General features: G+C 43.8%; 1 protein-coding gene across 6 annotated transcripts in view; it reads left to right on the forward strand.

Annotated features, from left to right (window-relative positions):
* The first annotated feature begins 1,377 nt into the window (after positions 1-1,377).
* TMEM63A (transmembrane protein 63A) overlaps positions 1,378-13,078 on the forward strand; it is a 38,898-nt gene continuing 27,197 nt past the window's right edge. Inside the window, exons 1-4 of one of the 6 annotated variants that reach the window (XM_048843327.2) lie at positions 1,378-1,496; positions 5,570-5,848; positions 6,670-6,864; positions 12,273-12,352. In XM_048843327.2, the coding sequence (XP_048699284.2) occupies positions 6,682-6,864; positions 12,273-12,352 (263 nt within the window). In that variant the 5' untranslated portion in view covers positions 1,378-1,496; positions 5,570-5,848; positions 6,670-6,681. Of the gene's footprint in view, positions 1,501-2,382; positions 5,849-6,669; positions 6,865-12,272; positions 12,353-13,078 lie in introns of those variants that run through there. The other 5 variants (XM_048843328.2, XM_075127053.1, XM_048843329.2 and 2 more) reach the window with 5 other exon arrangements.

Consider the following 13,078-nt stretch of genomic DNA (forward strand, 5'->3'; position numbering starts at 1 on the left):
CTACTAAGTGAGGCCTACATTCTTTGCTCCTACGTCGTGTATGATTTCACATTTGGTGCTATTAAAATGCATGTTATTTGCTCATGTCCATTTTACGAAGCAAACCAGATTATTCTTTATCACTGACCTTCCAGTTTACTTACACACAACCCCAATCTTTATGTCATCTGCAAACTTTATCAGTGATGATTTTATATTTTTTTCAGCGTACAGCCAAGAACCAATCCCTGTTGGACCCTACTAGAAACAGACACCGTTGATGATGATTTCCCATTTACAATTACATTTTGAGACCTGTCCCTTAGCCAGTTTTTAATGTTTGCCAATTATTCTGTATCATTCAAGTTTCTTCATCAAAACATCATACTGTACCAACCAAGTCAAATGCCTTACAGACGTCTAAGAGTATTATATAAACATTATTACTTTTATGATTTTTATCAACCAAAATTCTGATCTTGTAAAAAAATGATACCTAGTTTGGGAAGATGTATTTTCTACAAACCCATGTTGACTGGCTTTAATTCTTTATTAATCTAGTCCCATATTAGCCACTCCATTATTTTGTCTAGGACTAATGTCAGGCTGACAGGCCTATAAATTACCCAGGTCATCCCATTTACCTTTTTAAAATACTGACATAACATTAGTTTTCTTTTAGTGTTCTCAAACTTCCCCAGTGTTCCAAGAGTTATTGAAAATGAACAGTATTGGTCCAGCCAGCATTTCAGTCAGCTCTTCTAAAACTCATGGTGCAAGTTACCAGGATCTCCTGATTTAAGTATGTCCAACTTTAATAGCCGCTGCTGTCGAAAATCATCTTGAGTTACTGTTGGAGTGGAAAGTGCTTAATCACCATGGTAAAACTGGACATCCTGTTTTTCTCCCTAATATGAAACAGAAATATTTATTGAATACTTTTGCCTCTTCTGCAATATTCTCGACAATGCTACCATTTCAGCTTTGTGAAAACCACAAGTAACAAGAAATGCATGAGGGGGAGACAGAGAGGGTCCCTCATCACAAGGGAAGACACAGAAGGAGTGGCGGGGGCCACAGAGGGACACAGACAGGGCATGAGCGGGCAGCACAGCAGCAAGGCAGGCGCCGGGGGGCCCAGGGCAGACTGTGGGGCACGGGGGGAGCGAGCACCAAGTGGCCCGTGGGGACGGGAAGGGCAGAGGGGCTCCGAGCGGACAGCGAGGTCTAGGGAGGGCACTAAGAAGCGGTCCGTGGGGAGCGCTCAGATGAGCACAGCGCGGAGAGGGGGTCGGGGCAGGAGGGGCTCCAAGCGGGGCAGGCAGGCACCCGGCACGGCCACAGGGGCGGGCAATGGCCGGGCTCGGCGCCGCTGCTGTGGGCGGGGGCGCATGCGCGGCTCCCGGTACTTGTTGCTTTGACTTTGTTACTTTTGGGCCCCGGACGCCGCCCCTGCCCGGGGCAGGAGAAACTCGCCAGAGCGGCCGGAGACAGCGGGCGGGCAGCCAGGCGCCGCTGTAGGTAATGGGGAGGCGGCTGGGAAGCTCCCGGGGCTGCCACGTCCCGTGGTGGGAGCTGCCAGCAGGAGCCCAGCTCCAGTTGGGGACGGTCCAGTCCCGGGCGGGCCGGCCGGCCGGCTTCCGGCCTTACGAGGCGCCCCAGCTTACGGGAGGGAGACCTGAGCGCCTACCTACAACCCCGCGCCCTCCAGGCCCCGAACCACTTGCGGGCCTGACTGCGGTGCGGTGCGGTGTCCGTGCAGGCTGGCGCGTGGTGGCGGCGGCTGATCGAAGCCAGAAGAAGAGTTTTCCTGCAGGAAGTTCCTGCTTGAGACCCAGGCCCAGCCGCTCCCCAGGCCCCGTTCCTGGTTGTTACCAGCCACCCATTGCGTGTGCTGAGAGCCCAGCCCACCTCCATGCCTTGCTTGGACCCTCTCTCCGGCCCACGGGGAGCTGGTGGAGGACGGTGGCCCTCTCTCCACTGTATTGTGCGGATCAGGAGCAAAGGGGCCTGTGGACAGAATATGGGGTTAGGGGCTAGGAATCCCTGAGCACTAATCTGGCTCTGCCATTGACCTGCTTTGTGATCTTGAGCAAGACCTTTCTCCTCTCTGCAGCCTCTGTTTTCCCATCTGTAAAATGGGGACAGTAATATGTCCCTACCTTCCAGGAGTGTTGTGTAGATTAACTGGTCAACATACAGCACTTTGGAGAAGCTCTTTAGTATTATCAGTGTATACTCTCTGGTTTCAGAGTAACAGCCGTGTTAGTCTGTATTCGCAAACAGAAAAGGAGTACTTGTAGCACCTTAGAGACTAACCAATTTATTTGAGCATGAGCTTTTGTGAGCTACTCACGAAAGCTCATGCTCAAATAAATTGGTTAGTCTCTAAGGTGCTACAAGTACTCCTTTTCTTTTTGTATACTCTCTGTGTGTGTGTTCACACCATTTTAACAAGCTTTTTTTGTGAAATTCTGTGGATCTCAAGTAGTGTATGTACAATGAGCCATTTTTGTAGAAGTCAGTCTCTGGGTATAGTCCTATTCCCTATATAGGAAATAAAGCCCCTGGAAACTACAAATACTTCTAGCTGGGCAGATACCAGATTTGCTGTTTTTTCTCTGCTGCTTCTGGGCATGCATTGGGGAGTTTTGTGTTTTTCCATTGCTGCTGAACTCCACCAACAACCAGCTCCGGGTCATCTGGCAAGGCAGGTAAAGGTAGCTGTATTAGTCTCAGGATGTTAGAGACACCAGGTGAGTGAGGTAATATCTTTTATTGGGCCAACTTCTCTTGGTGAGAGAGACAAACTTTCAAACCACACAAAGCTCTTCTTCAGGTCAACTCTGTGTGGCTTGAAAGCTTATCTATCTCACCAACAGAAGTTGGTCCAATAAAAGATATTACCTCACCCACTTTGTCTCTCTAGGGCAGGTAAAAGCATAAGGAAATATTAGCAATGTGTTTGGTTTTTAGACACACAGAAAAATGTATGCAAATATACATACTTTTAGTTGCTTATGCAGCCACTCATCGTGGCAGAAAACTTGGGCTCTCCTGGTAAAAACACTACATCATTGGACTTGACTGATTGGCTACAGATCTGGCTCCCTACTGCCCTCTGCAGGAGATAGTCTCAGTGGGCTTGTCTTGGTTACAAAATTGATAGGAGTTGCAGTGACCCCAGCTCGAGGCCCAGCCACACACAAACCCTTACCTTGAATATAGTGGTGCTTTTGACTAAAGTTGACTGGCCTAGCAGAGGGCATAGGCGAATGTTCAAGTTAGTGCAATTGGTCAGCTGCTAACATGACCACTCTGTAGTGTGGACCCAGGCTAGCTCCCCGCTAGTTCCCCAGTGCCCAGAAAGGACAGACAAGTTTACCACGATTCACTGGGGCTGAGGTGCTTAGGCCTACTTGCAGCTTGGGGCAGAGCCAGCCCTGTCAGTCACCAGCTGCAGGGGAATGCCCCGCCCCCTGCAGTTCCCTCCAGTTTTCTATCTCCACAGAGCTTGGCAGGAGGCCTCTCCAGCCTGCCCTGCCCCAGGTTTTCAGAGGAAGACTCCAGCCTTCTATTTCTAATTGCTGGCGAGCCATTCATATCCGGAACTGTCCATCAAATCCCCAGCCACAACCGGGGCTGTGTTTGCCTTTTGGGGAGATTGTCCCCTCGACTTTGCTTTCCCTGCTGAGGCATTGGAGTGGCTGGTGCCCCGACAGGCTCCGGGCAGAGAGCTAGGCCGAGAAAGCCAGAGGTAAAAGGAGAGGTCTGTGTCTCCTGCTCTCCACCCCTTCGGAGCTCGCCCAGCTCCATGGGCAGAGAGCAGTTTTCCCCTCACAGTGCAGGTTGTGTGGGGTTGTCTCAGCCCCCACTTCCTGGGGTAGGAAAGGAGAGACTGATTTTGCTGGGCAAGGTGCAGGCACCATCTCAGTAGCCCATTCCCGATGGGATTGCCTTGCCCGGGGGCAGGCAAGACTGGAGAAGCTAGCAAAAGGTGCAGAAACTGCAGCTCTCCAGAGAAGTACTTCAGAGCTGCTGCCAGCCCCCTCTCTCTAGAACCCAGTGGACTCAGGGTCTGACAGATCAGCAGACCTAGCAGAGATTCCCAGTGAAAATAAGAGATGGTGCCTAAACCTCCACCAGCAATCACATTCCCCATACAAGGTCACAAACCTCATTCTGATCTTTGCAGCAGTACCCCCAGTGGAATCCCTGTGGGAGGTGCCATTATATTTGTCATCTCCATTGGTCTTCCTTCTAGCTACTGTTTCCAAACAGGCAAGTTTTCCAGTGTGGTTGCGATCTGTGATGAGACCTACTATCTTATTTTAATTTAGACAGGTACTCTTCACAGTTGCCGTAGCACTCATTCCCAAAATAAATTTAAAAAATGCTCTAACTTCCTTCTGTCAAGCATCAAATCTCAATTTGTAGGAGCATGGACAATCTCATGGCAGAAAACTCATGTTTCCTGTGATGAGAGCAGCTAGATGGCTACCTTACAATTTTTTAATGTCATTTAAAATGTAAAATAATGTAAAAAGTAAAAATCTGAATAAATGCGTTAAGCTATAAGCTTAAAGAAATGTATATAGATATAGTGTATCTTCCTGGTTAGTAAAAAAAAAAAAAAAAAAAAAAAAAAGTGGTATGTAATGTGGTGTAAGGGCTATATTTAGTTGCAAATCAACTAGATTTAATGGTTGCCAACCAATTAAAATCAGCCTTACTTTAGAAAAATAACTAAAAAGTACAAATGCAAAACAGTGTTAAAACTGATTATTTAAATCAAGGTTTCTGGCTTGCTGATTTATTTCATGATTAAAATTAGTGATGTAAATCACTTTGATCTCTTAAATCAATCCAGCCTGTCTCCTGTGCCATGACAGTGTTACACTCTGACTTGAATTCTTAAAGCTACTCAAGACCACATTTATGTATTTGACGATTCGGAACAGAGGTAATCACGTCTCTCCCTGTTGAAGACACCACTGCACTGTGATGGACTGAGGGCCTACAAACTCCAATAGAGAATTACTAGAACTAGGGCCTAAAAGTCACTTGTTCTGAAATGCTGTACATTTTACTGTCTGCATGACAGTATCTTGCAGACCATCTGTCGCTCATGGGTCAGGCGATAGTACTAATGTTTAAAGTTATAATAAGGTGGTACTGGGAGGCTCTGAGTATTGATATTGTGCTATAGAGACTTTAACCTTTTGGCCACCAGTATAAATTCATACCAGTTTGTAATGACCTAAAAATCATTACAAGATGAATGTTGTTAAAGGGACTGTATGCAATGAATTTGGATGTCCCCATCAAGGACCTAGTGGACACAGATGCACATTTAAAAAGAAAAATCAGAATAACGGGTAACATCCCAAAGAATGTTCCCTTCAGGCCAGGGTGGAGTATATAGCTAAGAGAGAAGAGGAAGCTTGCATTGCCTCTGCTCATGCTGTATTTGCTCTATAGAGAAGACTGAAGTCTTCTCCAGGGTTGTTAAGCCAGGACCTTTCACCAGCACTAAACAAAGAAAATGAAGTAGGGGGGGAAAGGAATAATTTCTGTTTGTTTCTTTCAGCATGCAGAGCAGTGTTTTCTTTGTCAAATCTGGGAAATACTTTTGTGAGAAGTATATGCTTGCAATTGGATGTACTGGATGTTACCGTCCTCAGTACGGGTTCAGAGACTTGCAATCTTTGCTCCCAAGAAATTGAGCTCTCTAGGGTGTATTCTCCCTATGAATTTGTCATTTACAGACACCTTCCATATGATGATCTTTTATTCCAAGTAATTGAGAGCTACTGGGAATCAGGTTTAGAAGATTTGAAAATAAACTTTAAAAACAGCAAACCCAGAAGTAAGTGAGCAATTTCTTCCGCTTGTAAAGACACCTTTGTATGACTGAAATAATTTTGCCATTTTCCATATGTTGCTAAGTTAACTGAGCATTTTAATTCATAATTGAACGAAAATAGAGAACTAGGAAACATGCACAGTTCTTTCTTATTAGATATTGAATATCTAATACTTTACCCTGTCAGCCAGCAATCTCTAACTTCTTTAAAAAGACTGATGCCTGTTGTAGGTTTGTTTTGTATATTGTTGTGGAATTCATAGTCAGTTTTATTAAGTTCCAAGGCATTTACATTTGATAAGTCTAAAATTCACAATCTCATATGTCCATGAGTCCTCAATAGAAGACAAAGTCCTTCAAACCATCACTGATCATTGGAATAGCTAACTTCCTATGTCATTCCAGGAATCAGAGCTCAAATACTTAGTAGTTTTAATATTCTAGATGGGAGAATAGCAAAATTTACACATTGGACTCATGCAACCTTCCTTAGATTGCACTTGTATTTTAAGCATTTGAGCTTTGATGCCTGGTCTCTAAGAGGCCTATGTTTTGTTAGATGTTTAGAGTACATGGATAGAAATCCTGCACCAAAGAATATTTTGGTAACCGATGCTGCTCAGTGGAGTTATTGCGAAATCTTTTCTCAGTGGTGTTGGGGATGATGGTAAAATATTCATTCTGTATGAGGACACTTCCTTTTGAATCTTTCTGCACTGGGATGTTCCTGATTTGGATGCTTGTTCTGTTTATACATTTCACTAATATGGGTCTCCTGACCCATTAGGCAGGCTGTTAATGTGACTGCTCACTTCCTTTTTCAGGGGAGACACGAGATGTTTCCTTTCCTGTTTCTGGATGTTGGACATTCCCATCTAGTCTACTTCCGGAGTAGAAATAGTTCTGTCTCGCCGGATAAAACTTACTGCTATAGCACTGCACAGGGCAGTACTGTGCTCCAAGGAATAACTTTTGGTGGAATCCCTACTGTCCTGCTGCTTGATGTTACTTGCTTTTTGGTAAGCTTTCTTTTTAATTCCTGCAGCTGTAATACTTCTGGCCTGTCCAGAAGCTCAGTGTTGTCTAGAATACTCTCGCTGTCTGATGGGAATTTAGTAAAGAGGAATTTGTTTCCCAGAATCTTTAGAACAGAAATATTTTATGAGGCCAGCTTGCAGTCCTGTCTCTCTAGCAACCTCCTAAGTTTCATTTGTCCTGCTTTTTGCTCTTCTGAACCACCTTTCATCAGGGAACTCCAAAGCACTTCACAAATATTAATGAATTAAGCTTCACAATAGCCATGTGATGGGATTCTGATCAGTAGGCACAGAGGGGCTAAGGGACTTGCTATGGTTATGCACTGAGTCAATGGTAGTACCAGGAATAACACTGTAGGCTACTGGTTCTGTGCCTTAGCCACAAGAGCATCCTTCCTCCCTATTGGTCATTCTTATGTGATATGAGGGTCAGCTGGCGTTTGAAGATTTCTCAAGAAAAAAAAGCTAATGCTGAATACGGTTACTGAATTAAGGAAAAACTTCCTATTAGGTGGTGAAATAATCTCCTAAAGGAACCAGAAGGTGGAAATTCTATCACTTTAGACCCTTCAAATTAGAGTGTACAAAGCAGCGGAGAAAATAAAGTACAGAACAATCTGGACTAGAAGAAGGAGGAACAAGATGACAAGGCGTGGGGCTAGAATTTCAAAGAGAGGCCTAAAATACAATTGGGAAGAAATTTCCTTGAACATCTACATATGATTTACTGCACAGAACTATTCAGTTTGCACTCAAGTGTAGGTGTGCAGATGTTCACAGCTTTGTACATGCAAATAGACCTCTACCTACTAAAAAGTTGGCCCAATAGCTCCTTTAATCTCATATGACTATGACATTAGACTGACTGAATGGCCTCTGCCATAGCCAGAACTCAGGAAGCACCTCTTCCTATTTTACAGGGACTAAGTTGTTAATTTGTTTTCTGTACATGTCTTTAGTTTTGTTCAATGATCTTGAGCCTGAACAACTCAGATTCATTCAGAGGAATTAATAACAACTATATTCTGTGCATTATGGATTAGGAACTTAGAAAAAAATTAATGGGTGTTCTCATTGTGAGGTTTGTCACTGCTGTGCCCCTGATGAATGAAGGCCACTGTCTCCAATGCTGGGACCAGAGATGATTTAAAAATCATGTCTGGGGTTTTTCTTTTTAAAAAAAAAATCAGTTTTTTTAATTTAAATCATAATTTATTTACTGATAGCTAGTTTTTTACTTTCTTCCTATTTTATAGCTTTTAAATTCATAGATTCATAGATATTTAGGTCAGAAGGGACCATTATGCTCATCTAGTCTGACCTCCTGCACAACGCAGGCCACAGAATTTCACCCACCACTCCTGCAAAAAACTTCTCACCTATGTCTGAGCTATTGAAGTCCTCAAATCGTGGTTTAAAGACTTCAAGGAGCAGAGAATCCTCCAGCAAGTGATCCAGAGGAAGGTGAAAAACCTCCAGGGCCTCTTCCAATCTGCCCTGGAGGAAAATTCATTCCCGACCCCAAATATGGCGATCAGCTAAACCCTGAGCATATGGGCAAGATTCACTAGCCAGATTGCTAAAGTGGATATTTTGTACCTGTTTAACTAGTTTCCTAATTGTTAGTAGAATTTCAGATTTTACCTAATTTTCTTTTTCTGTTAAGAAATATACTTAAAATGCTCATCTATGCTGAAAAAGTGACACCCAGGGCTCATTGGCATCCTTACTATGAGAACAGCACATAATTGAAACACAGTTGATTGCAATACCTTGTAGGCCAGTGGTCATCAACTGGTTGATCACGATTGACTGGTCGATCGTAGAGGATCTCCCAGCTGATCATGATCTCTGGGGGTGTAGCATGGCTGCTGCAAAGGCAGGCTTCCTGCCTGCCCTGGCCCCAAGCCACTCGCAGAAGCGGCCAGTGCGGCCCTGGGGCCGGGGGAAGGGGAGGGGCAGGGGCAGGAGTCTCCCTCCGCGTGCTGCTCCTGCCTGCAAGCACTGCCCCCGCAGCTCCCATTGGCTGGAAATGGGGAGCTGTGGCTGTGTGAAGCCACGTCCGTCTGTCCCCCTTCCCCCCCGGGCTGCAGGGCCATGTTGCTCCCTTCTGGGAGCGGCGTGGGGCTGGGGCAGGCAGGGAGCCTGCTTTAGCCATGCTGCATTGCCGACCGGGAACCACCCAAGGTAAGTGCTGCCCGGTGGGAGGCCGTACCCCAGGCCCCTCCCAGAGCCAGCACCCCAACCCCTTGCCCCAGCCCTGAGCCCCCTCTTTGAGCAGCACCCCACAAACCCTCCTGCACCCACATTCTGCCCCAGCCCTGACCCCCCTCTGAGTCAGCACCATGTACCCCCTTCTATACCCCAACACTTTGCCGCAGCCAGGTACCCTCTCCTGCACCCAAACTCCCTCCTAGAGCTTGCCCTCCAACCCTCTGCCTGAGCCCGCACCCCCTCCCCAGCCCCCTACCCCAGCCTGGTGAAAGTGAGTGAGGGTGGGGGAGAGCGAGCAACAGGGGGCGGGATGATGGAGTGAGTGGGGTGGGGCCTCAGGGAAGGGGTGGTGTAGAGATCCTGGGTTACCCTTAAATTAAAATAGTGATCTTGGGCATAAAAAGGTTGGAGACCACTGCTGTAGGCTATTTGCTAACCAGCACCATCTTCCAATCTATTGAGATTCCTCTAGTCAAGAAAGCTTAAATGCTTTGACCAGGCTGCACTTCTCCATTAGGGTTTGCAGTGTGAAGTCGTTGGGACTTGTGCTCCTAAGTCACTTGGTTGCTTTTGAAAATGCCACCCATAGGTGCCAAAATATTTTTGAAAATTTTGATGTATTTTTCACAATAACATTTTGAATGGATTAGAAGTCTAAATAACTTTTTAGTGTTAACGCTGAAGGAATTTTGAAGTGCTTGATGTTATGCCACAAAAAGTTTTTAATAAAAATAAAATGTTAGCTCCTTATGCCACAAACACTTATGTACATGCTTAACCTTAAGCACACGAATAATTCCACTGGAAATCAGTGAGACTAATTCATATGAGTAAAATTATGTTCCCGCTTAAATATTTGCAGAGTCTGGGCCTTAACTTTCAGTATTTTGTTTTTTGTTTATAGAAGTTTTGTAGAACTCAAATATGATACCCTACCAGCAGTAGCAGTTTTAAAACAAACCAACCAGTGTTACAATTCAATTTATTCTGTATTTTAATCTAAAATTGCAATGGCAAAAATTTCCAAATTTAGTCTTAAAAAACCTCACCCTGATTTAAATAAGTGGATTAAAAATAATAAAGTGATTTATATCACTCCACACCGGCTGTAACTCCTTTCATTTGTCACTTGTAATGGCATGTCTAATATTTATAAATGTTTCCCAGATGAAGACTATTGGAAGTAGAAGAGGATGGGCTGAGGTAGAAACTTGTGGGTGCAAGTTCCACACTCTAGCATCCCTGTCCACTGACCAAAAGCTGCTACCTCCTTTATCCTCACCATGTTCCTGTTGGGATAATCTGGTCAAGGATAATGAGGGGCAGAGGCTACAGTTCTTAATGCTTGACTTGCATACTCCAACCCCCCCACCCCCAAGCTAAGATCATTGCTGCTTGAAAAGACACAACACTAGCCTGTCCCCAACCAAGAAGGAGAGCTCCAGATCTGCTTTGGAAAGTGGCAAAGTAGATTAGAACATCAATGAAGAGCTCCCTAGGATTGACCTAAAACACTGTTGTCCTTTCATCTCCTCCAAAGTAGGAGCATAACTTTTGTTGACTGCATGCTGAGTTTCATTTAAGAGCCTCTGATAAGAAATAAGCAGAATTGTAAGGGATTTTAACTCTATTATTTCTGGAGGTTTGTTTGGGAACAAGTTTTCCAGTGAAAGTTAACAGCCAGTGTGTTGAACACAGAGGATCAAATGCATCTCTGATGAATCTCCAGCGAAGGCTAAGGATGTACACCAGGGATGAATTTGGCTAAAATATCTTAAATAAGCAGTTTTAAGCCACTAAGAAAAGAAATTTAAAACCGGCAAACAGACTTGGTTATTGAGGTTCCTAGTGGTAAAGTGAGAGTCAAGGAATCATCCAATTACTGAGTTTAGGAAACTGTACTGAAGAGTAGTCCAAAATTTGCTCATCTGAAGGCCATGCTGGCAATTGTTTAGGAACCCAGAGGACACCCCTAACTTGTTTAAAATAAAATAAAACACAATGGAACAACTAGTGGCCATCTTCATTTTCAATATGGAGACACAGTCCAATGTGCAATGCTGTGCCTGGGTGCCAGTTTGAATGTGAAGTACTTAATCCTGGACTTGTCCTTATTAAAAGGGAAGGTGACTGTGAGCCACACTGTAGAATTCTGTGCTGGCCATTTTTTGGGTACAGTTGTACTTCATACTGACACTTGACTTTTAAAATGTTGAGTGTTTGCTTTTGGGCTGCTTTCCATAGAAGACAGGGAGGTATCTTCTCCCTCCATGAACAGCATTGCACTGTGAGCCAGGCACATTATGGAGCATTTTTGCTTTTATCCAGCTATCACTTATTTGCCTCTGGATGCCAGACTTGAAGGTCCAATGGCCTGAATTCGTCTGACAACTCCTGTGTTCCTCTGTGTGTGACAAAGAGATGTTTGCAGACTTCTTTTAATAAGGACTCCATCTCCTATCTGATTGCCTCTCAATTTTTCGTTCAAAAGTTCTCTGTAAATCTATGAAATATGGCTTGTTTTCTAACTTGCATGGTCCTAATTGTTTGTCTTGCTACAAAGGAGTTAATTTAAGGGCAGGATTTAAAAAGGGCCTTGGTGATGGCTTTTATGAACCATAATAATGATTGTAATTATCTACACTGAGGGGGATGTAAGCAGATTTCAGGCTTTACCTGCAGATGGACTTCCTCCCACCACAACTATCTGCATCACTATAAAACTTGCCAGTATGAAGTGTTCATCATACATTTGGGCACTGTTAAATAATAGTAGTGGTCCATTATGAAAGTTTTAGCTTCTTCTGAAACATTTAGTTGTAACATACTGATTAATGTGCATGTATGATACTGCCTGCCACTGGATTGTATCAGAACTGTTCCTAGTCTGACATAAACATTAATACAAGTCTAGTTAAGAGATTTTTCTTTAGCTAAAACTTCAGGCCTGTGTTAAGAGAGCAAGAGGACTGGAGTTCTAGGCCTGCTGACTCTGTAGTCCCAAACAAATTGGTTTGTGGCACTGTGGCCACTGGATCTCTTACCCAGTACGTCGCAGACATGGGATACCAGCTTTGATGGACCACTGGCTTAATCTGATACAGTAAAGTCTGTTTCTAAGAAAGGTATTTTCAGTTTTGAAATTGAAATCAAGGATTTTTATTTCTATTTTCTAGATTTTAATATTAGCGTTTTCCATTATAAGGAAGAGATTCTGGGACTATGGTCGCCTTGCCTTGATATCGGAAACTGAAAGGTAAAATGATGCACAGCCAAGTCCTCTTTGTTGAAACCTGTTGGATAGAGAATTAAGTAAGATAAATGGGATTTTAGGTAACTGAACTTTGCGTAAATAAGGTGTTACTGTAATCATGTATTTTTCTTTACTTACTTTTCTGTTTAAAATTCTCTCCTTACTTCACTGTGTGAAACACACCTCTCCTTCCAACAGTCTCTCACTGTAGGACACTGTCAGTAAATAAAGCTGTGTGTTTACAGTTGTCATTAAGAATCTTTCTCACTTCTCATGGGTGAAGGAAGTGGCAGGAAGAAGAAAAAGCAATAGGCTGCTCAAGTCTGTTAACATGTCATCTGCACACTTACACTGTATTTCTGTAGCAGAAGCACTAATAAGAATGTGAGCTATTACTTTTAGCTGGGTTCAAACCCAAGATCTTCCCATGCTGACATAAAGGATGCAGCTCTTGACAGAACTTGTCCTGGCTCAAAGGACCTGATTCTGCATTCTTTGAAGTCAGTGAGAGCTTTGGCATTGATTTTAATGGAAGCTGGATTGATCTTATGATTTTAAATTTCTTGATGTCATTTTAGGACACTTAGAAACTAGTGATCTAACTATTCTTGGAAAGTGGGGTTAAACTTGAGCACTGTTGCGTTTGTCCTTGAAAGCAGTGGTAGCATAATATAACATACCCCCAAATGAATCTGTAGGAAGGGCATGTGCATTTTGTGTGTTTTAGTT

Source organism: Caretta caretta, chromosome 3 (assembly GCF_965140235.1).
Source record: "Caretta caretta isolate rCarCar2 chromosome 3, rCarCar1.hap1, whole genome shotgun sequence".
Lineage (NCBI taxonomy): Eukaryota > Metazoa > Chordata > Testudines > Cheloniidae > Caretta > Caretta caretta.